Genomic DNA, 16,807 nt, shown 5'->3' with positions numbered 1-16,807 from the left:
GAACCGGAGGACTTTCTGTTTACTCGTGAGTTGCTGAATAAAAGCTGTTTATGTTGGACTTGTTTTGGGTCACTGCCTCAGTTACTGCATGGTGTGAACACCGCCGCCTTACACACTGTACAAAATTTCTCCTCCCCTTTTCTGCAGTGTCCCTTTGACGTCATGTACGCGGCCGGAAATCCTGCGCCTGCACATTCTGCCTGCAGTCGCTCATCTGCACTGTTCTGCACTGTGGGGAATGCACCTTTACTGTGTGCCAGAGATCACTGGGACTGGAAGTTACAGTGACTCTCCGGCGCCTGCGCACATCAAAATTGAAGACAGTGCAGAAGAGAGACCGCAGGCAGAATGCGCAGGATTGGAATTTCCAGCCGCGCACATGATATCAAAGGGAGACTGAAAAAAAGGGGAGGAGAAATCTTGTATAATGAAGACCAGAGGCAGTCTTATCTTCCGGCAGCGTATGCCCCATAGCCTGGAAGATCGAAGCTAAAAAAGATGATTTTTACTGAACAAGACTTCATCCAGGAGGCATAAAGATATGACTAATTTCAGCGGTATACAACCTGTATGCCCATATTAATAACTTAAAAAGCTCAAAATGGTGACAGATTCTTTTTAATTGCGCGTCCCCCCTATAAAAATTATACCCTTATTGGTTGCAGCTCATCAATATTCCGTCTGAGCGGACATCTGCTCCAAAGAATTAATAAAGGTAGCAGCCGATCAGCAGCTGGGAATTGCAGTGCCGACATTGCTGGAGAAGTCTGGAGGCGAACAGAGGAGTCTGGAGGGCAGAAGGGTTTGAAGGAGAACAGAGGAGTCTGGCAAGTGGCTCTCTCATAGAGAACACAGACTGCTCAGTTGAGCGTTTCTGTGTATGGGGAAGGCAGAGGTGATAGCTGTCGGCTGAACAACTGTTCAGCCGACAGCTGTCTAATATGCTGAGGGCTTTATAATTAGATCCATTTTTATATAGATTATGTAAATTTGCCCAATCTATATTGGTGATGCTCAACAATTCTTTTTTTCTTAAATCTTTTGTTTGGTTGGGTTTCGAGCACCATATGGAGATTACTTCTGCTTATGATTAGTCAGTTCATTGATAAAAGGTGTTCTTTGTTCTTTTCAATACAGCATGCTGATTTGTATAGTATTGTGTAGGTGCGGCATATTTTAACGTTTGGAAATATTGCGATATGGTGCTAGTAATTAGTAACAATGTGACAGTGCTATCTAGTCATGGTATGGTAGAGTTGAATTATTTAGTTAGGTATGGTGTTAATATTAAGCCACTATACTAATTTTTAGGGGTAGAGTTAATTTTATGTATATAGATTTGGACACAGCATAGTTTGCCCTGTATTTCCCAATTGAGTCCATGATTCTTTGTAACACAGTCCACTAAACAACAGGACCTGGCTGGGCACTATGTAGTACCAACTGTTAAAGTCAGTGAATGGCATTCACATTTATCAGCAGTGCCACAGGTTCCCAATTATTTTCTCACAATGATAAAGGATAATTTTATTAATACTGACCAATCATTATTGTGTGCTTAGAAATCATCAATATGACTTTAATGGGGAGTATTTATGCATTATGGAGCAGTGTAAAGTGAAAATGTGGAGCACCCACACAGTTGAATTTCCCCACAAAGATTTACACACACACAGTATGATGTTCCCACATCATCCCCACACTAAGTATGAGGCCCCATAGTGCACCCTCCCCACACAGCATGCTTCCCCCCTCCAACACACATAGCTTGATTCACCTATGTCCCCCTCATTGCCTCCCCACACACAATATTATGTGTTTAGTGTCCACACACACAATATAATACTGCCACAGTGTCTCCCTACACATAGTATAATGTCCCTAGGGTCTCGTCTCACCACACAGTATAATGTCCAAATAGAGACCCACATACACAGAATGATGTCCCTAGTGATCCCCAACACAATATTATGCCCCCACAGAACCTCTCCCCACACAAACAGTATGTTGTCTCCAGTGTAATCTACAAACAGTATGATGCTCTCAGTGTCCCCACACACAGTATGATATTCCACAGTTCCCACCCCACACACAGTATCCCACACACAATATAATGCTACCACAGTGTCTTCCTCACTCAAAGTATGATGTCTCCTGTGCCTCCATACAGACAGTATGATGCTCCCACTGTGCCCACCCGCAGACAGTAGGATATCACTATGCACAGTATGATGTCCCCAGAGTCCCACCCATGCACAGTATTATGGCCCACAGTGTCCCACACACACTATGATGGTACCACAATGTCTTCCTCACAGTATGATGTCTCCTGTGTCTCCATACAGACAGTATGATGCTCCCACTGTGTCCACCCGCACACAGTAGGATATCACCATACACAGTATGATGTCCCCAGAGCCCCACCCATGCACAGTATTATGGCCCACAGTGTCTCACACACACTATGATGATACCACAGTGTCCTCCTCACTCATAGTATGATGTCTTCTGTTCCCCTACAGACTGTATGATGCTCCCACAGTGTCCCCACACACAGTATGATGTCCCCATAGAAACCCCATACACTTTGTATGAGGCACAACAGTGCCCATCCCCCACAGTATGAGATCCCCAGTGTTCCTACATGCACAGTATAATGCTAGCAGTGTCCTCCCCCCACATGTACTGCATGATTCCCACAGTGTCCTCCCAAACATAGTATGATGCCTCCAATGTCCCCCACATGGAGCATGATGTTCACACAGAGCCCAGCATACACAGTATGATGTCTCCACCGAGCCTCCCACACCTTATGATGTCATAGTGTTTCCCACACACAGTATAATCTCCCCACAGAGCCGCCAATACACAGTATGAGGTCTCCACAGAGCCCTACAAATACAGAATGACACCCTAATCCACACAAGGTTAGATTCTCCCACAGTGTCCCCCCCTCCACCCCACACACAGGTAGATTCCCCCACAGAGTATGATGTCTCCACTGAGATCAACACACATAATGATGCCCCCTAGTGTCTCCCACACATATTATGATGTTTCCACAGTGTCACCCCCCTCATACTGTATTATTCTCCCACTGTATGTCCCCAGACACTATACAATGTCCCCACAAAGCCTCACACACTATGGTGAACCACAGTATTCCCACACACACTGTGATATGCCCCTACACACAGTATGATGTCCCAAGTATCTCACACACATATTGTATGATGCCCCTCCCACACACAGTATGATGGCCTCACTGTCCCCACACCCACAGTATAAAACAACCACCTTGCTTTCCACAGAGTATGATGCCCACATACAGCGTCCCACACAGTATAATGCTCCTATAGTGTCCCCCACACACAGAATAAAGGTGCACATGGCCTCACACAATATGATGTCCTTTTAGTGCCCTCACACAGTATGATGTCCCCACAATGACCCCCGAACACATTTTCACTTATCAAATATTATCACTGCTCACAATAATGCCTATGCGCCTTCACACATAATCATTCCACTTTCAAACCAGCCCTACAAACTCTCCATGTACCTCCAATGTATTGATATCTACTTTTTGCTTTTCCAAGTGTATTTACCTGTTAGAAGTATTCTGTGCACATCTTCAATACTTTCATGAAAATTGAATCTCTGCTACTGAGTCATGTATATTGGGAATGTCATGCAACAGAAGGTCCTTCAGGTTCTTCAGCTTCTACCCAGACTTAATTGGTGGAGCCAAGAGCTGACACTTCCTGTTCAACCATTATAATCAATTGTATCTGTGTCTCGAGGACCCAGATACAGTTGAAGCAGCTCATTAAAATTATAAATACTGACTTCCACAAAATACCCCAACACGCCACAATCAATTTGTTTATTATCAAAATCATAAAAAACAGCCTATGTCATAGCTCAAATAACATAGTACTGATTAAAAGGTTATGGACTATCACAATATGTTTTTCTTTATGTTCATTATGTGCATAAAGTTTCAAGAACTAGGATTATCACTATTCATTTCTGCATCTTCATATAAAGAAGACGGTTCCAGTTCATGGTTCACAAAACTCTTTGTTATACTTATGTTTTCATACTTTGGTTCTGAGTCCTCTCTATCATCTGTGCTTTCGTAAATGTGATCAACATTTTGAGTTTGTTCCAGCAATTCCGGATCATGCAAGTTGGAGTACATGTTCTCTGGTTTATCAGGATTTTCTACTTTCTCTATATCATCTTCAGGCAAATGTCTTTTAAGGATAGAAGAATTTGGAAGAACTATTTTTTTTGTTTGGCTATCTTGTACTTTATCATTTGAAGAGTTTTTAATCATAATTTTGACATCTTCTGGATAATTAGGCCTTGGCTGAGTCACTTTGGAGTTTGAATGCTGTAACAAACTTATCCTTGTAGGCTTTGGGATTCCTTTCTGAAAACTGCCCAAACGTTTTAATACTGCCTGTACTGCCCCATCCACATTCCCTTCTGACTTTCTACGAGGTTTATAAGGCTTTCTTGGGGGACCAATAGTCACATAAAGAGTGGAAATATTGTGAGCCTTCCTTTTCATTTCAGAGCTCTCTTTTAAGCTATCCTCTGTGACTTCTGCTTTAAAAGATGCCTTTTGGGCATTAGACATAGTTCTCCGGCGGCCAACTGGACCGCTTCTCTGGAGTTTTGGATGATCCTCTGATTCCGGATTGTAGTTTATTGTGTCATAGTGCTCATTATTATCTTCATTCCTTTGTGACTCATCTCCATTTATTGTCTGGGATTGTATAGAGGGCAACTTTGGGAGACTCATAGCAAGTTTGGGTTTCCTAGCAAGTTTGGGAGTTTCAGTGGTGGATGATCTTCTACTCTCAAATTTGGTTCCTTCAGCAAATGATACAGAGGGTCTTTTGGCTTTGGCAATGCTAGAAGTTCTAGGAATACAAAATGGAAGGGATGGATCATCTGTGTTCAAAATCATGGCATCAGGGAATACATTGCATTTAGAACTTATTTCTTGAAACCCATCCAAGTCAGCAACAGACATTCCTGTAAAAAAGAAAGATAAGATATTTTGGTAAATTATATTCAAAATTCAGTCTGAATTAAAGTCAAAATGATCAATTTTCGCTGCACAGTTTGAGTTCGCTATGAAAACAGAGATTCCTAATATCCAAGTGATACTTGAAATAAAGGTTGGGCCAAAGAAAAGCTGAACCCTGTTTGCTTTGTGGTTTGTACAGGATAATGCTTATTGGACCTCATTCATCAGAACTGTCTTCCAGTAGAATTGATTTTGTTGCCCATAGCAAGAAATCTGAGCTCAGCTTTTATTTTACCAGGACAATTTAAAGGGGTTGTTCATACATATAATATTGATGACCTATTCTAAGAAAAGCAGCCACTATGCATTGAATGAAGCTGTGATTTTCCACTCAATTCAATGTATACATCTATCCATGGTCATCAATATGACATCTGGAAAACCCCCTTTAACAAGAGATTGAGGCTCATTTAATGGCATAGCATAAGAATGAGGCAGCAGGGTAGTTGACCTGGGAACAAAATTCTTAGAAATTCAGAATTTCAAAATATATATAAAATATATAAATAATTTATATATATTAAAAAAGAAAGTACTAGTTTCTCTTTTTCTCCTTTGAAATTTTGAGCCCCTAAGAAATTACATCTCTAGTGTCAAAAATCTTGGGCAATGCACATGCTGCCGGATTCGGACCAGGTGCCTCGGATCGCCACTATATCAGTGTCAACACATTCGTGTAGAAAGATATCTTTCATCAATTAATGACTATGGGATGATTCACACATCAGTTATTCACATACGAGCGCTATCCGTATTTTTCATGACAGTGTATGGGGCTGTTCACATGTCCGTGATTTTTTGTGGACTGAGTGGTCCATGCAAAATCGTGGAGACACATCCAATATTGATCCGAGTGTCGGCTCAAACTTGACATCAAAAGTGTATGGATTCGTGAAAAAATTGTGCAGCACTTGGATGCCATTTGCGTGCTGTCCATTCTTCACTGACTGATAGATAGGAGAAGGTGGAGAAACTTTTTTTTTCTCGTCAGTGAAAAAAACTGATGAAACTGTGACCAACTCTGCTGTAACTCTGATGACACCCTGATGAAACTGTGATGAAAATCACTAATAAAGCTCGCTCCATTTTTCTTGCACGTCAGAAAAAGTGATGTTTGAATGAGGCTTAACTGTTATGAGAATTGTTTTTACAGCAATGGACGATTTTCTGTTTTTTTGTACATTTATGATTAGATTACAATATGTGTGAATTTGTAAATCACCAAACTACCTAGATTCTGAAAGTCAAAGAATATTTTTCAAGAAATATTGACTATAAGTAAAGATCATAAGGGGTAATTAATAATTTCAGTTGACTCTTGTTTCTGGTTCAGGCCTGGAGGTAAGGTGAGCTATGTGAGACACCTGACCTGATGGTATCATGGGGGAAGATGTAGCTAGCATGGCAATTGGTGTGGCTGGCAATATTAGGGAACATCTAGGGCTGCAATGAGAGCAAGTCAATATAGGGAATATTGGTGTTTAGGCAGTAGGTTTTTATTTTATTACATAAATATATATCTTGTCTTATGATCTACGTGTAACTGAGATAAAAGAACTGCTGTCACCTTCTCTTGGAGGAACGCAGTACACAGGTCCTTCTTCATCTGATTCAAAGGAAGAAAAGGAGTTTTCGGATAACCAGCCTGTAGAGGGGGATTCAATGAAGCTGTGGTTGAAGGGCAGTTCTGCATCATGGTGTGAAACTGGAAGATAAATGATTGATAAGATGAGATAATTGACTTAAAAGATTTTACTTTATGACACACACATTGCTTATAGATAAGTATAGGCATTATACTAGTGGTCTAGAACAGTTACATCAGTAATGTTCCATTTAATAAGTGGATGTATTTTCAGAACATCACATGCTGATTATTGATGTATTATTTCAGACATACACAGCTAAGTTAACCCCTTTACGACATCTGCCGTATATGTACGGCACTGCGGGAGGTGCGTTCCCACAAACCGTCGTACATGTACGGCGTGACGATGGCATGGGCTCACTGCGAGTGCCACGTCTCCTCCCTATCTGCGATTGCCTAATCTAATGCCCTGCAATGAAAAAGCACTGCAGAGTATCAGATCAGCGATCAGGGCAGTGAAAGCTGATCCCATCATGGGACAAGGTAAAAAAGTAAAATAAAAGTTTTTTGTATTTTTTTTTGTAACATTGTAAAAATATTAAAAAAGAAAATCACAAAATAAAGAACAAAAAAATGAAAAAATATTAATCCAATAAATACATATATTTACACACGTGGTGAAAATTGTTGGTACCCCTCATTTAATGAAATAAAAACCCACAATGGTCACAGAAATAACTTGAATCTGACAAAAGTAATAATAGATTAAAAATCTATGAGAATGAACAAATGAAAGTCAGACATTGCTTTCCAACCCTGCTTGCACAGAACTTTAAAAAAAATTTAACTCATGAAATAGGCCTGGACAGAAATGATGGTACCCCTGAAAATAATGTGACAAAAGGGACATGTTAAATCAAGTTGTGTCCACTAATTAGCATCGCAGGTGTCTACAATCTTGTAATCAGTCAGTGGGCCTGTATATAGGGCTACAGATACTCACTGTGCTGTTTGGTGACATGGTGTGTACCACACTCAACATGGACCAGAGGAAACAAAGGAAAGAGTTGTCTCAGGAGATTAGAAAGAAAATTATAGACAAGCATGTTAAAGGTAAAGGTTACTAGACCATTTCCAAGCAGCTTGATGTTCCTGTGACTACAGTTGCACATATTATTCAGAAATTTAAGATCCATGGGACTGTAGCCAACCTCCCTGGACGTGGCCGCAGGAGGAAAATTGATGACCCTTTTAAGGATGGAGATACAGTGCTGTTCACCATTATTGGCACACCTTCATTTTTTCATAAACTGTACAATTTCTTAAGAAATAAATAGAAATCTACCAAAGTTATATCCACAGGATTTTTTAATTAGTGGTCCAAAGTAATACAACAATAAAACATTGCTTTTCAACTTTCATTTTGCAATTTCAAAGAAGAAACAGCATGTGCAGCAATAAAGGCACCCCTAATTAATACTTGGTTGCACACCCTTTGGCATTGTTGACAGCCTTCAAACATTTCTTGTACTGGAATTTTCTCCCACTCTTCCTTTGCAGTTTGTTCAAGCTCTTGAATGTTTGCAGGGTTCTTTTACCCAATAGCAGATTTCTGCTCACCCCAAAGATTTTCAATGGGATTGAGGTCAGGACTCATTGCTGGCCATTTTCAAACAGTCCATTTTTTCTTTTTCAACCATTCCTGTGTGTTTTGGGTCATTGTCTTGCTGGAAGACCCATGATTATCGACTAAAAGCAAGTTTTCTTACACTCGGTAGGACATTTCTCTGTAAAATCTCTTGATAATTCTCTGATTTCATGATTCCTGTGATACGGTCAAGGCCTCCAGTACCAGATGCAGAAAAGCAACCCCACAGCATTATGGATCCTCTACCATCCTTAACTGTTGGTAAGGTGTTCTTTTCCTTATAAGCTTCATTGCGCCGTCTGTAAACAAACTGTTTTGCATTGCCAAAAAGCTCTATTTTTGTTTCATCTGTCCACAGAACATTTTCCCAGAAGGATTGTGGTTTGTCAAGGTACTCTTTGGCACAGATCAGTCATTCCTTTTTATGCCTTTTCTTCAGCAATGGTTTCTTCCTTGGCCTTTGCCCATAAAGCTCTGCTTGGTTTAGTGTGCGGCATTGAAATCATGACCACAGACTGTTCCAGGTTGGCCTTCAGGTCTTTGGATGTTTGACGCGTTTTTTCCACCATTCTCACCAACCTTTGAAGACATCTTTTGTCAATTTTCCTCTTTCCCCCATGTCCAGGGAGGTTCATGACGGTTCCATGCTTGTCAAACTTCTTAATAACATTGCGCACTGTTGAAACTAGGATACCTAGGTCTTTGGAGATGGCCTTATACCCTTTGGAAGTCTTGTGTTTGCTGATAATAGCAGTTCTGATGTCCTCAGACAGATCCCTTGTCTTCACCCTTGTGACAAAGGAACCAGGACTACCATGTGGCTTTTTAAAACACTGAATTCATCATTCATTGACTAATTCATGTCATATGGGCACCGAAAATTAATTACAGGTGAATCTCTTTTGTGATTTACCACAGGCGAGTCAAAATGTGTTTCCATACTAAATTAATGTAAAGGGTGCCAATACAAGTGACACAGCAAATTTTAGGTTTTTCTATTTTTCCCTCTCATTGTTTTTTGTTTTAAATTATTATTTATCATTTTCTCTTTTTTATTTAACACGAGTGCTCTATACAAAAAACTGTTTCCACATTATGTACTTAAACTTCATGGGTGCCAATAACGATGAGCAGGACTGTACAATCCCACATCCTGACCTCCTCATAAAAATGCTTCTTCTTCTTTTTCCGCCAGCAGAATAAAGGATAAGCCAAGTTAAACTCTATTTTTGCAATTCTTTCCTGGACAGTGGGGGGCATTGCAATATTTATAAGACTTTGTTCACATTATTTTGAGCCTTCCATTGCAGGTGTATATTAGAATAATCCATAAAATCTTAGGCATATGTTTTATGCATAAGCCAGAGGCTTTTCCATCATATATGGTAAACCAAGGGATCTAATATGATGACAACAAAGACTTAGATTGTTATCGGCAACCACTACAATCCTAAGGATCCACCTTTTAATCTAAACAATGTAGGCAGCTTTATGATCATAATGACTTCAAGCTGTATGTTCCACTTTCAGTGTCACATATAAAGTTTAACTTTGCTAATTCATTAAAGGGGTATTCCCATCTCCACAGGATATGCCATAAATGTACAAGATGGGAATATCCCTTTGTACTCACTAAATTGGTTATGTGAGATCAGAAAAAAAGAGTTTGTTTTTATTTAGTAGCAGAGCAACTCCTCTGTATGAGCTGAGTCCAAAAAGTCGCATTCAAAATTCATTCTGCTGCTAGTGAACCAGATGACAATTCAATTTCACATACTCCATTAAAGCAGATCTGTCACCAGATTTCACAATACAAACGATATATCACTAAATAAATCTTTTAGACCTGATGAGGATGCTGTATTTACTTTGATAATCCAGGTCAGAATGGGTGAAAAGTCAATAATATATGGGTATAGCAGGGAAAGATGGGAGACTTCAGAACTGAGAAAACTCATGTACTATCACTCAACATTTTTTTTTTAACTCAAGTTTTGTTCAACGTTGGAGCACCACTTAAAAAGTTTATACTGTTGTGGAGAAAGAACTCCCTGCCTTCTCTCTGAAACAATTTGTCTTTACAGACCATAAAGATCTATCAAATACACTCACTTCAGAAACCTATAAAATCTGGTATCAGCCACCCTCACAGCACCGTAAGGGTGTATTTACACTTGCTGTTCCTCATCATTTAGTGTTTCTATGAATGGTCATTTCCCGATAATCCAGCAGTGTAAATAGGTTGCTGATCACTTGACGAACAAGAAAAACGCTTGTTTGTTGGATGAAACTTTTTTAGCTTACAAATTATTGTTCTCTGATGCACCTCGCACTGTATAAATTGGACATGTGCTGCCGAGAACAATGACAGTCTATAGGCACAGAACAATCTATTACCGATGGCCCTGTCTAAACAGGCTATTAAATTATCAAAGATTGGAAAGCACAAAGCCGATCGGTGGTCGTTTAACACCGCAAGTTGGCAAGTGTAAACGCACTATTTCTTCTTTAATCTGGGTCAGGGATCTCTTTTAATCTGACACTCCTGAACAAACAAATAATCTCCCATTAGAAATACAAAATAAGGGCTTTTTTACTCATAATTTCTTTTGGTATTGTCATTTTCGCGGACTCATAAAATCAATGTCCCTTTTTTTATGTGCTCAATTTTTTTTTTGTGGACCAATTGTCCATATAAAAAAAGGCACGTCATACTTTGTTCCAGGTTGCGGATCAAACTTTTCAATGCAAGGATTACGTCCAAATTTTATTGTTTAATGGGCAGGAGAAACAAAGAAATTTTTTCAAGTAAAAAAAACTGATGCAAGAATTGTAAAATTGACACGGACCATTCAGCTCATGTATTGTATGATGGAAAAGTGATGTGGAAAACTGGCATAAAGTCTTAAACCTTTCTACTATACTACAACTTGAAACTATCCCTACAATATTACTCAGTTGTGGTTCTTTAACCTCTTGAAGATCAGATTATTTTTAGTTTTTGTGCTTTCATTTTTTTCCAAGATCCATAACTTTTTTATTTTTTCCATCAACATAGCTATATTAGGGCATGATTTTTTGGGGGGACAAGTTGTAATTTTGAATGACACCATTAAGTTTAACATTTAATTTACTGGAAAATGAAAAAAAAAAAAACAAGTGCAAGGAAAATGCTAAAAAAATTTTTTCCAATTCTGCCTTGTTTTTTTAAGTTTTGTTTTTACGGCATTCATTCTGGGGTACAAAATATTCTGAATCTTTATTCTCCATGTCAGTACGATTATGGTGATACGAAAATTACATAGCTTTTTTTTCATTTAAGTAAAGAAAATTAATTTAGAAGTTTGTAAAAAAAATAATAATAATTGAGGGTTTGTGCCACCATTTTCCGAAACCTGTAACCTTTTAATTTTTCGATCAATTGAGCTGCGTGAGGTCCTGTATTTTTGGCATGGTGACCTGGCGGTTGTATTGATAACAATTTGGATTACCAACGGTTTTAACCAGTTTTCAGTGCATTTTTTTAGGGAGGTGAGGGTACTTCATAAAAAAAGCTGTTTTGATTTCTTTTTATTGATTGGGTTAATTAATTTTATATTTTGATAGCTCAGACTTTATCATTCTATTCAAGGCAGTTTCCCTTCTGAGATGGTTTGACTCTAATATCGCTCAGGCCAAACTGCAGAAAAAAAAAAGATCTAACTAGCAAGTATAATGATTCCGACACCCCCAGCAGATCTAAATAAAATAATTAATACCTGATGAAACCCATAATATACTAATGGCACCTTAAAAATCCTCCAAATGTATTAGATTCAGGAGAGTGGCTTCATGGTTCTTACTAGATGGCACTTCATATATGTGACTCTTCAGATTTTGTGTTATACTTTGCCTGATGAAGAGACCTGAGTAGTCTCGAAAGCTTGCAATTTGTTACCATCTTTTCAGTTAGCCATTAAAAGGTTTCAACCACTGAGGACTCTCTAGATATTTTTTATATGCCGTTTGTAATATCCGCTGTCTTCTTATGTGGCAGGGGTGACTTTGAACCCCCTTAGACATCAGTGCATACTAAATCTTCACCCCATGGATGCAGATTGTGGGTGCGAGGGATAATTATTATTATTTTTATTTCTAAATCAACTCTGCTAAATAGTAGGTAAAGATGTTTTCTTTTTTATGTCACTTTTGTTACTGACTCCTCTCTCCGCATTGTATGGGTTGTGGTAGATCGCTCACTCAGCTGCACACTGACGTAGACACAGGTACGCTGTTTCTTTACATTTTTTGTTGGTTTATTAAAGTGCGGCATAAACCAACATTGAGTCAGTAAAAGTAAAACAAGGCCCTTTGGGCAAAACAGGAAAGCAAATTAAAATGGTAACACAAAGCACGGTCTTTGTTGCAGCAGGGATCCGTCTGCTCTGAGTTCAGCAACTCCACGTGGTTCAGGATAGCTCCACACGAACTGATCTGGACTTACTCTCTCCATACATATTGAACACTGAATGCCTCAACAGGCCGAGTATTTAAACCCCAGACCACACCCTGGGCTAGAGATATGATGAACGATCTCCCACCTGCTCTATAGTCATTCACAAAAAAACTGGCCCATTACAAATGACTGATTAACCCTCTCAGCACATAACATGCAGGAGAGACTTCCAGGTTTCACATCACTAAAGCTAATAGCCTCAGTGAAACAAATCTCCCCTCCAGCACTCTGCCAGTGACTTTGTCACAGGGTATTTTCACACATTAGGCAAACTTATCATGCATTTAAATAAATAATCCACATCAATAATAATATATAAATAATATAATATTGTATAATAATTATATATAATTATTTATATAATAATCCACATCAATATTTCTTAGCTCCATTAGTCTGCACAGATTTTTAGCAAAGCACGTGCATAGGGAAGAAAACCTCCCATTTTACAAGTATTATTGGCAGAATGATTGGAAATTTTGCCCGGTTTTAGATATGGAATCTGCTCATAAATCTTGACAGAACGTGTGAATACGGACGACTACATTCTGTGCGTTATTTATTATTTTCAGAAATTATGCAAATTTATTAAATATTAAATTATATCTGTAAGCTATTTATTACAGACAAATTTCTTACCTGTAACCCAAGAAACTTTATCACTCCTAACAGAACAGCATGGCAAGAAAGAGCCTAAGTTAACCAGGGCTCCTTGGAAATTGTGCTTCATCCTTGATAAACATCCTCTGTCACCTTTAGATACTCTGCAATAAAGAGACAATGAAATGCATATGGAGGTCACAACAAACAGTTAATTGTATGTACCTGCGTAGGTGGTCTAGTTTGTGGGATGTGCAGGTATTCAACCATAAAACAATATGACGTAAGTAATTACAGGTTCTGGATGAGAAGATGGCTTTATATTCAGAAATTAATGGGGTTGTCTGTCTTAAAATTTTATTGTCTCATAGGGTTGTAGAGGTCCATAATATCAAACAGAGCTGTTATACTCCCTCCCGGGTAAAGCACTGCCTCTCTGCTGCTGCTCCCATCTTTGCTGATTGGCAGCTGCAGTGACATCACTTCTATAACGGTTGTGTTTGGGCTCACCAGGTGAGGTGGATCCGCTAAGCCTTTGGTCTGTTGGGGCACACGGACCCCATGCATTGGCGCAGCTTCCAGAGGACATGTGGAATCGTAAGGACTAGGTCTAACTGGAAACTCAGGAGTAGATTGGCAGATGTGTGGGAACCCAGCAGGGATGGATGTGAGGTGAAACACAGTAGCACAGATAATGGAGCATATGAAACAAGGAACACTAGAGTTTCACTCCCAAGACAAAGGTACGTGTATATCAATGGGCCTTAAATAAGGTGTAGAGAGATTATGTCATTGATCTGACTCACCCCCTGGGCCAGTGCAGTAGTGCGGCGCGCGTGCGCGCGGGGGATACCCGGAGCCGGATCCGATGGGGGTAGTAGTCTTCGTGTAGCGGTGACCCGGTCCGCGCCCAGGGTGGTCAAACTAAGTGGCAGTTATTGGTATGATGGTATTAGTGTCCGACTACGCCACCCGTTGAATGCGGTTATGAAACCGCCGCTGCAGGGCAGACCGCTGAGGCCGGTGGTATAGGTGTGCAGCAATGTTGATATAACCCCCAACGGGAGAGGTATGGCCTCAGGGCAGCGGATGTGGGTGATGTTGGGAGTGATGGTGTGGATGTCCCAGCACTAACGGTGCGACAAGGAAGCACGGAGACGCGAGGGTACAGTTCAGGGCCTTTACTGATGGTACAAGGCAAATTCCCCCGGGAGTACTGGCTAGTAGTTGGGGCCTGGTTAGTCTGCGAGTAAGCCGGAGTTCCCCTGGCCAGGTGGAGTTGTAGGCCTTCCCGTTAGTCTGTACCCTTCCTGGCTACCCTGCTTTCGGCGGTTACAAGTAGCCCACATCCCTGGGTATACCGTGTGGTGCTCACCCGTATGGCTGGTGACCTGGGGCCTCCTGTTAGCCTCCGCTCCGGGATGGCGGTGCTGGTCCCTTCGTTGTGACTGAGCCTCCGGGCTTTTATGGCCAGGGGACCTGGAATCCCCTGCCGGATGGATTCTGCTGCTGGGTATATCTTAGTCCTCACAGCCTCAGACTCCTGTGTCCGGTTTTAGTACCTTCTCCCAGGGCGAGCTCTGCACAGCTCCAGCCCCTGGCGCTTCTCCTTGGCTCCTACAGAGCTCCTGATGTCTATCTGTCCCTGTTTCTGCGTGTCCAGACCAGACTCCGTCTCTGTCTGGAACTCCTCTCCCTAACCCTGCCTCAGCCCCAGTTTATGTAGGGGAAGTTCTTCCCCTCCCAGGACTGGGCAGGAGGTGTGGCATGCTTAGGATTCCTGCCCAGGAGACCTCCCACCTGCTCACAGACGTAATACTGCTATTACTGTGGAAACCAGACCCCTGGGGTGCCACATTCCCCCCTAGTGAAATTTAGTACTCCCGGACTAAACATATTTTTTTTTTTTCAAAACATAACAGGGTATAAACAATAACAATTAAATACATGAGATGGTCACGGCGTGTCCGTAACCGGGAAGCAATAAGGGTGTCCATTTCACCAAAGAACAGGGAGCCGTAACCAGGTAGGGGTCTGTCCTGCCCCGAGTCTTTAACAGTCTTTAGTCCATTCCTGGGTTACGCTTCAAACATATTTACAACAGAGTTCCGGTTACTCACTGTCCATAACCTGTCAGTCCATATAAAGAAATCTGTAACTGAAAAACATAATTAGCAACGCCTACAACAAAACAGGTAAACATAAAATAGTTAAAGCAACTAGCCAACTTAGATTCTCCAACGTACGGGCATCTGGCCTCTGGTAACCCTAGTGGACCTACGGAGCTCACTAACTGGTCCTGCACTACAGGGTGTAGGAGGTGTTATGGGCAGGCTGGGCAGCTTTCTGCGCACTCTTTGGCTCACTAGGGGCACGGCAGGCTCACTACTAGCAGAGGGTTGATCCTCCTGTACTGCTGGCGTGGACTCTTCTGCCTCTTGGGCCGGCTGCTCTTCCAGCTCTACTGGTTCCTCTGTAGGCACTTGCGGGACCGGCTGGAGAAAGGTGAGGACGGGTACCATGACAGCACCGTTTACTTGTGTCCAAGACCGGGGGAAGTCTCCGAGTACAGTCCTGATCATTTCTTCCCTTTCCTCTGCGGGTCGAGTGTTTTCTTGATCTTCCTCTTCAGGGTTTTGCAGCTGCTCGGGACACTTCTTCAGGTGGTCTCTGGAGACAACGGCTGTGATTTCTCCTCCATCCTTACTGATCACGCAAATCTTTGGGTTCTCATGGCTTGATGGCAGTACGGTGTACGGGTCCTTCTCCCACTGGTCGTCCAACTTGTGGAGCCGTCTTTTCCTCTTCAAGACCTGCTCTCCAGGTACCAGGGGAACAGCGGGAGCATACTGATTATAAGCCCTCTCTTGCCTTCCTCTAGCTTGAGACAGACTTCGCTCCACGCTCTCCTGCACTTTCCGATACTGCTGCTGCCGTCCTGTATCCCAGTCTGCCTCTGGCGAGGTGTCCTCGGGCGTCAAGACTCCCATATCCAGGTCGATAGGCAGCTTACCAGGCCTCGCTCTCATTAGGTAAGCCGGGGTACAGTTGGTAGAACCTACAGGGATGTGGTTGTATAGGTCCACCAGATCAGGCAGCTTCTCAGGCCACAAACTGCGTTCTTCCAGGGGCAATGTTTTCAGGAGGTCTATCACCACCTGGTTCATCTTCTCGCAGAGTCCATTAGTTTGTGGGTGATAGGGCGTTGTTCTTATCTTCGTGCAGCCATACAGGTTGCAGAACTCCTGGAAGACTTCCGCTTCGAAGGCTGGCCCTTGGTCTGTCAGCACTTGGTCCGGGTACCCGTGTGGACGGCAGAAGTGCTGCTGGAAGGCTCTAGCTGCTGTTTGAGCCGTTAAGTCCTTGACCGGG

At 41.5% G+C, this 16,807-nt stretch overlaps 1 protein-coding gene across 2 annotated transcripts in view; it reads right to left on the bottom strand.

The window, feature by feature from the left end:
• Positions 1 to 3,921: 3,921 nt before the first annotated feature.
• The window catches only part of SCARF1 (scavenger receptor class F member 1), a 103,594-nt gene continuing 90,708 nt past the window's right edge, over positions 3,922 to 16,807 (bottom strand). Inside the window, exons 9-11 of one of the 2 annotated variants that reach the window (XM_073670759.1) lie at positions 13,475 to 13,599; positions 6,672 to 6,809; positions 3,922 to 5,049 (exon numbers count right to left, since the gene is read on the bottom strand). In XM_073670759.1, coding sequence (XP_073526860.1) covers positions 4,004 to 5,049; positions 6,672 to 6,809; positions 13,475 to 13,599 — 1,309 coding nt within the window. In that variant the 3' untranslated portion in view covers positions 3,922 to 4,003. The remainder of the gene's footprint in view (positions 5,050 to 6,671; positions 6,810 to 13,474; positions 13,600 to 16,807) is intronic. The other variant, XM_073670760.1, reaches the window with a different exon arrangement.

This window comes from Phyllobates terribilis, unplaced genomic scaffold, assembly GCF_046119375.1.
Source record: "Phyllobates terribilis strain yellow unplaced genomic scaffold, ASM4611937v1 Scaffold_2__4_contigs__length_985480577, whole genome shotgun sequence".
Taxonomy (NCBI): domain Eukaryota; kingdom Metazoa; phylum Chordata; class Amphibia; order Anura; family Dendrobatidae; genus Phyllobates; species Phyllobates terribilis.
This window is presented reverse-complemented; position numbering and strand designations above follow the sequence as displayed.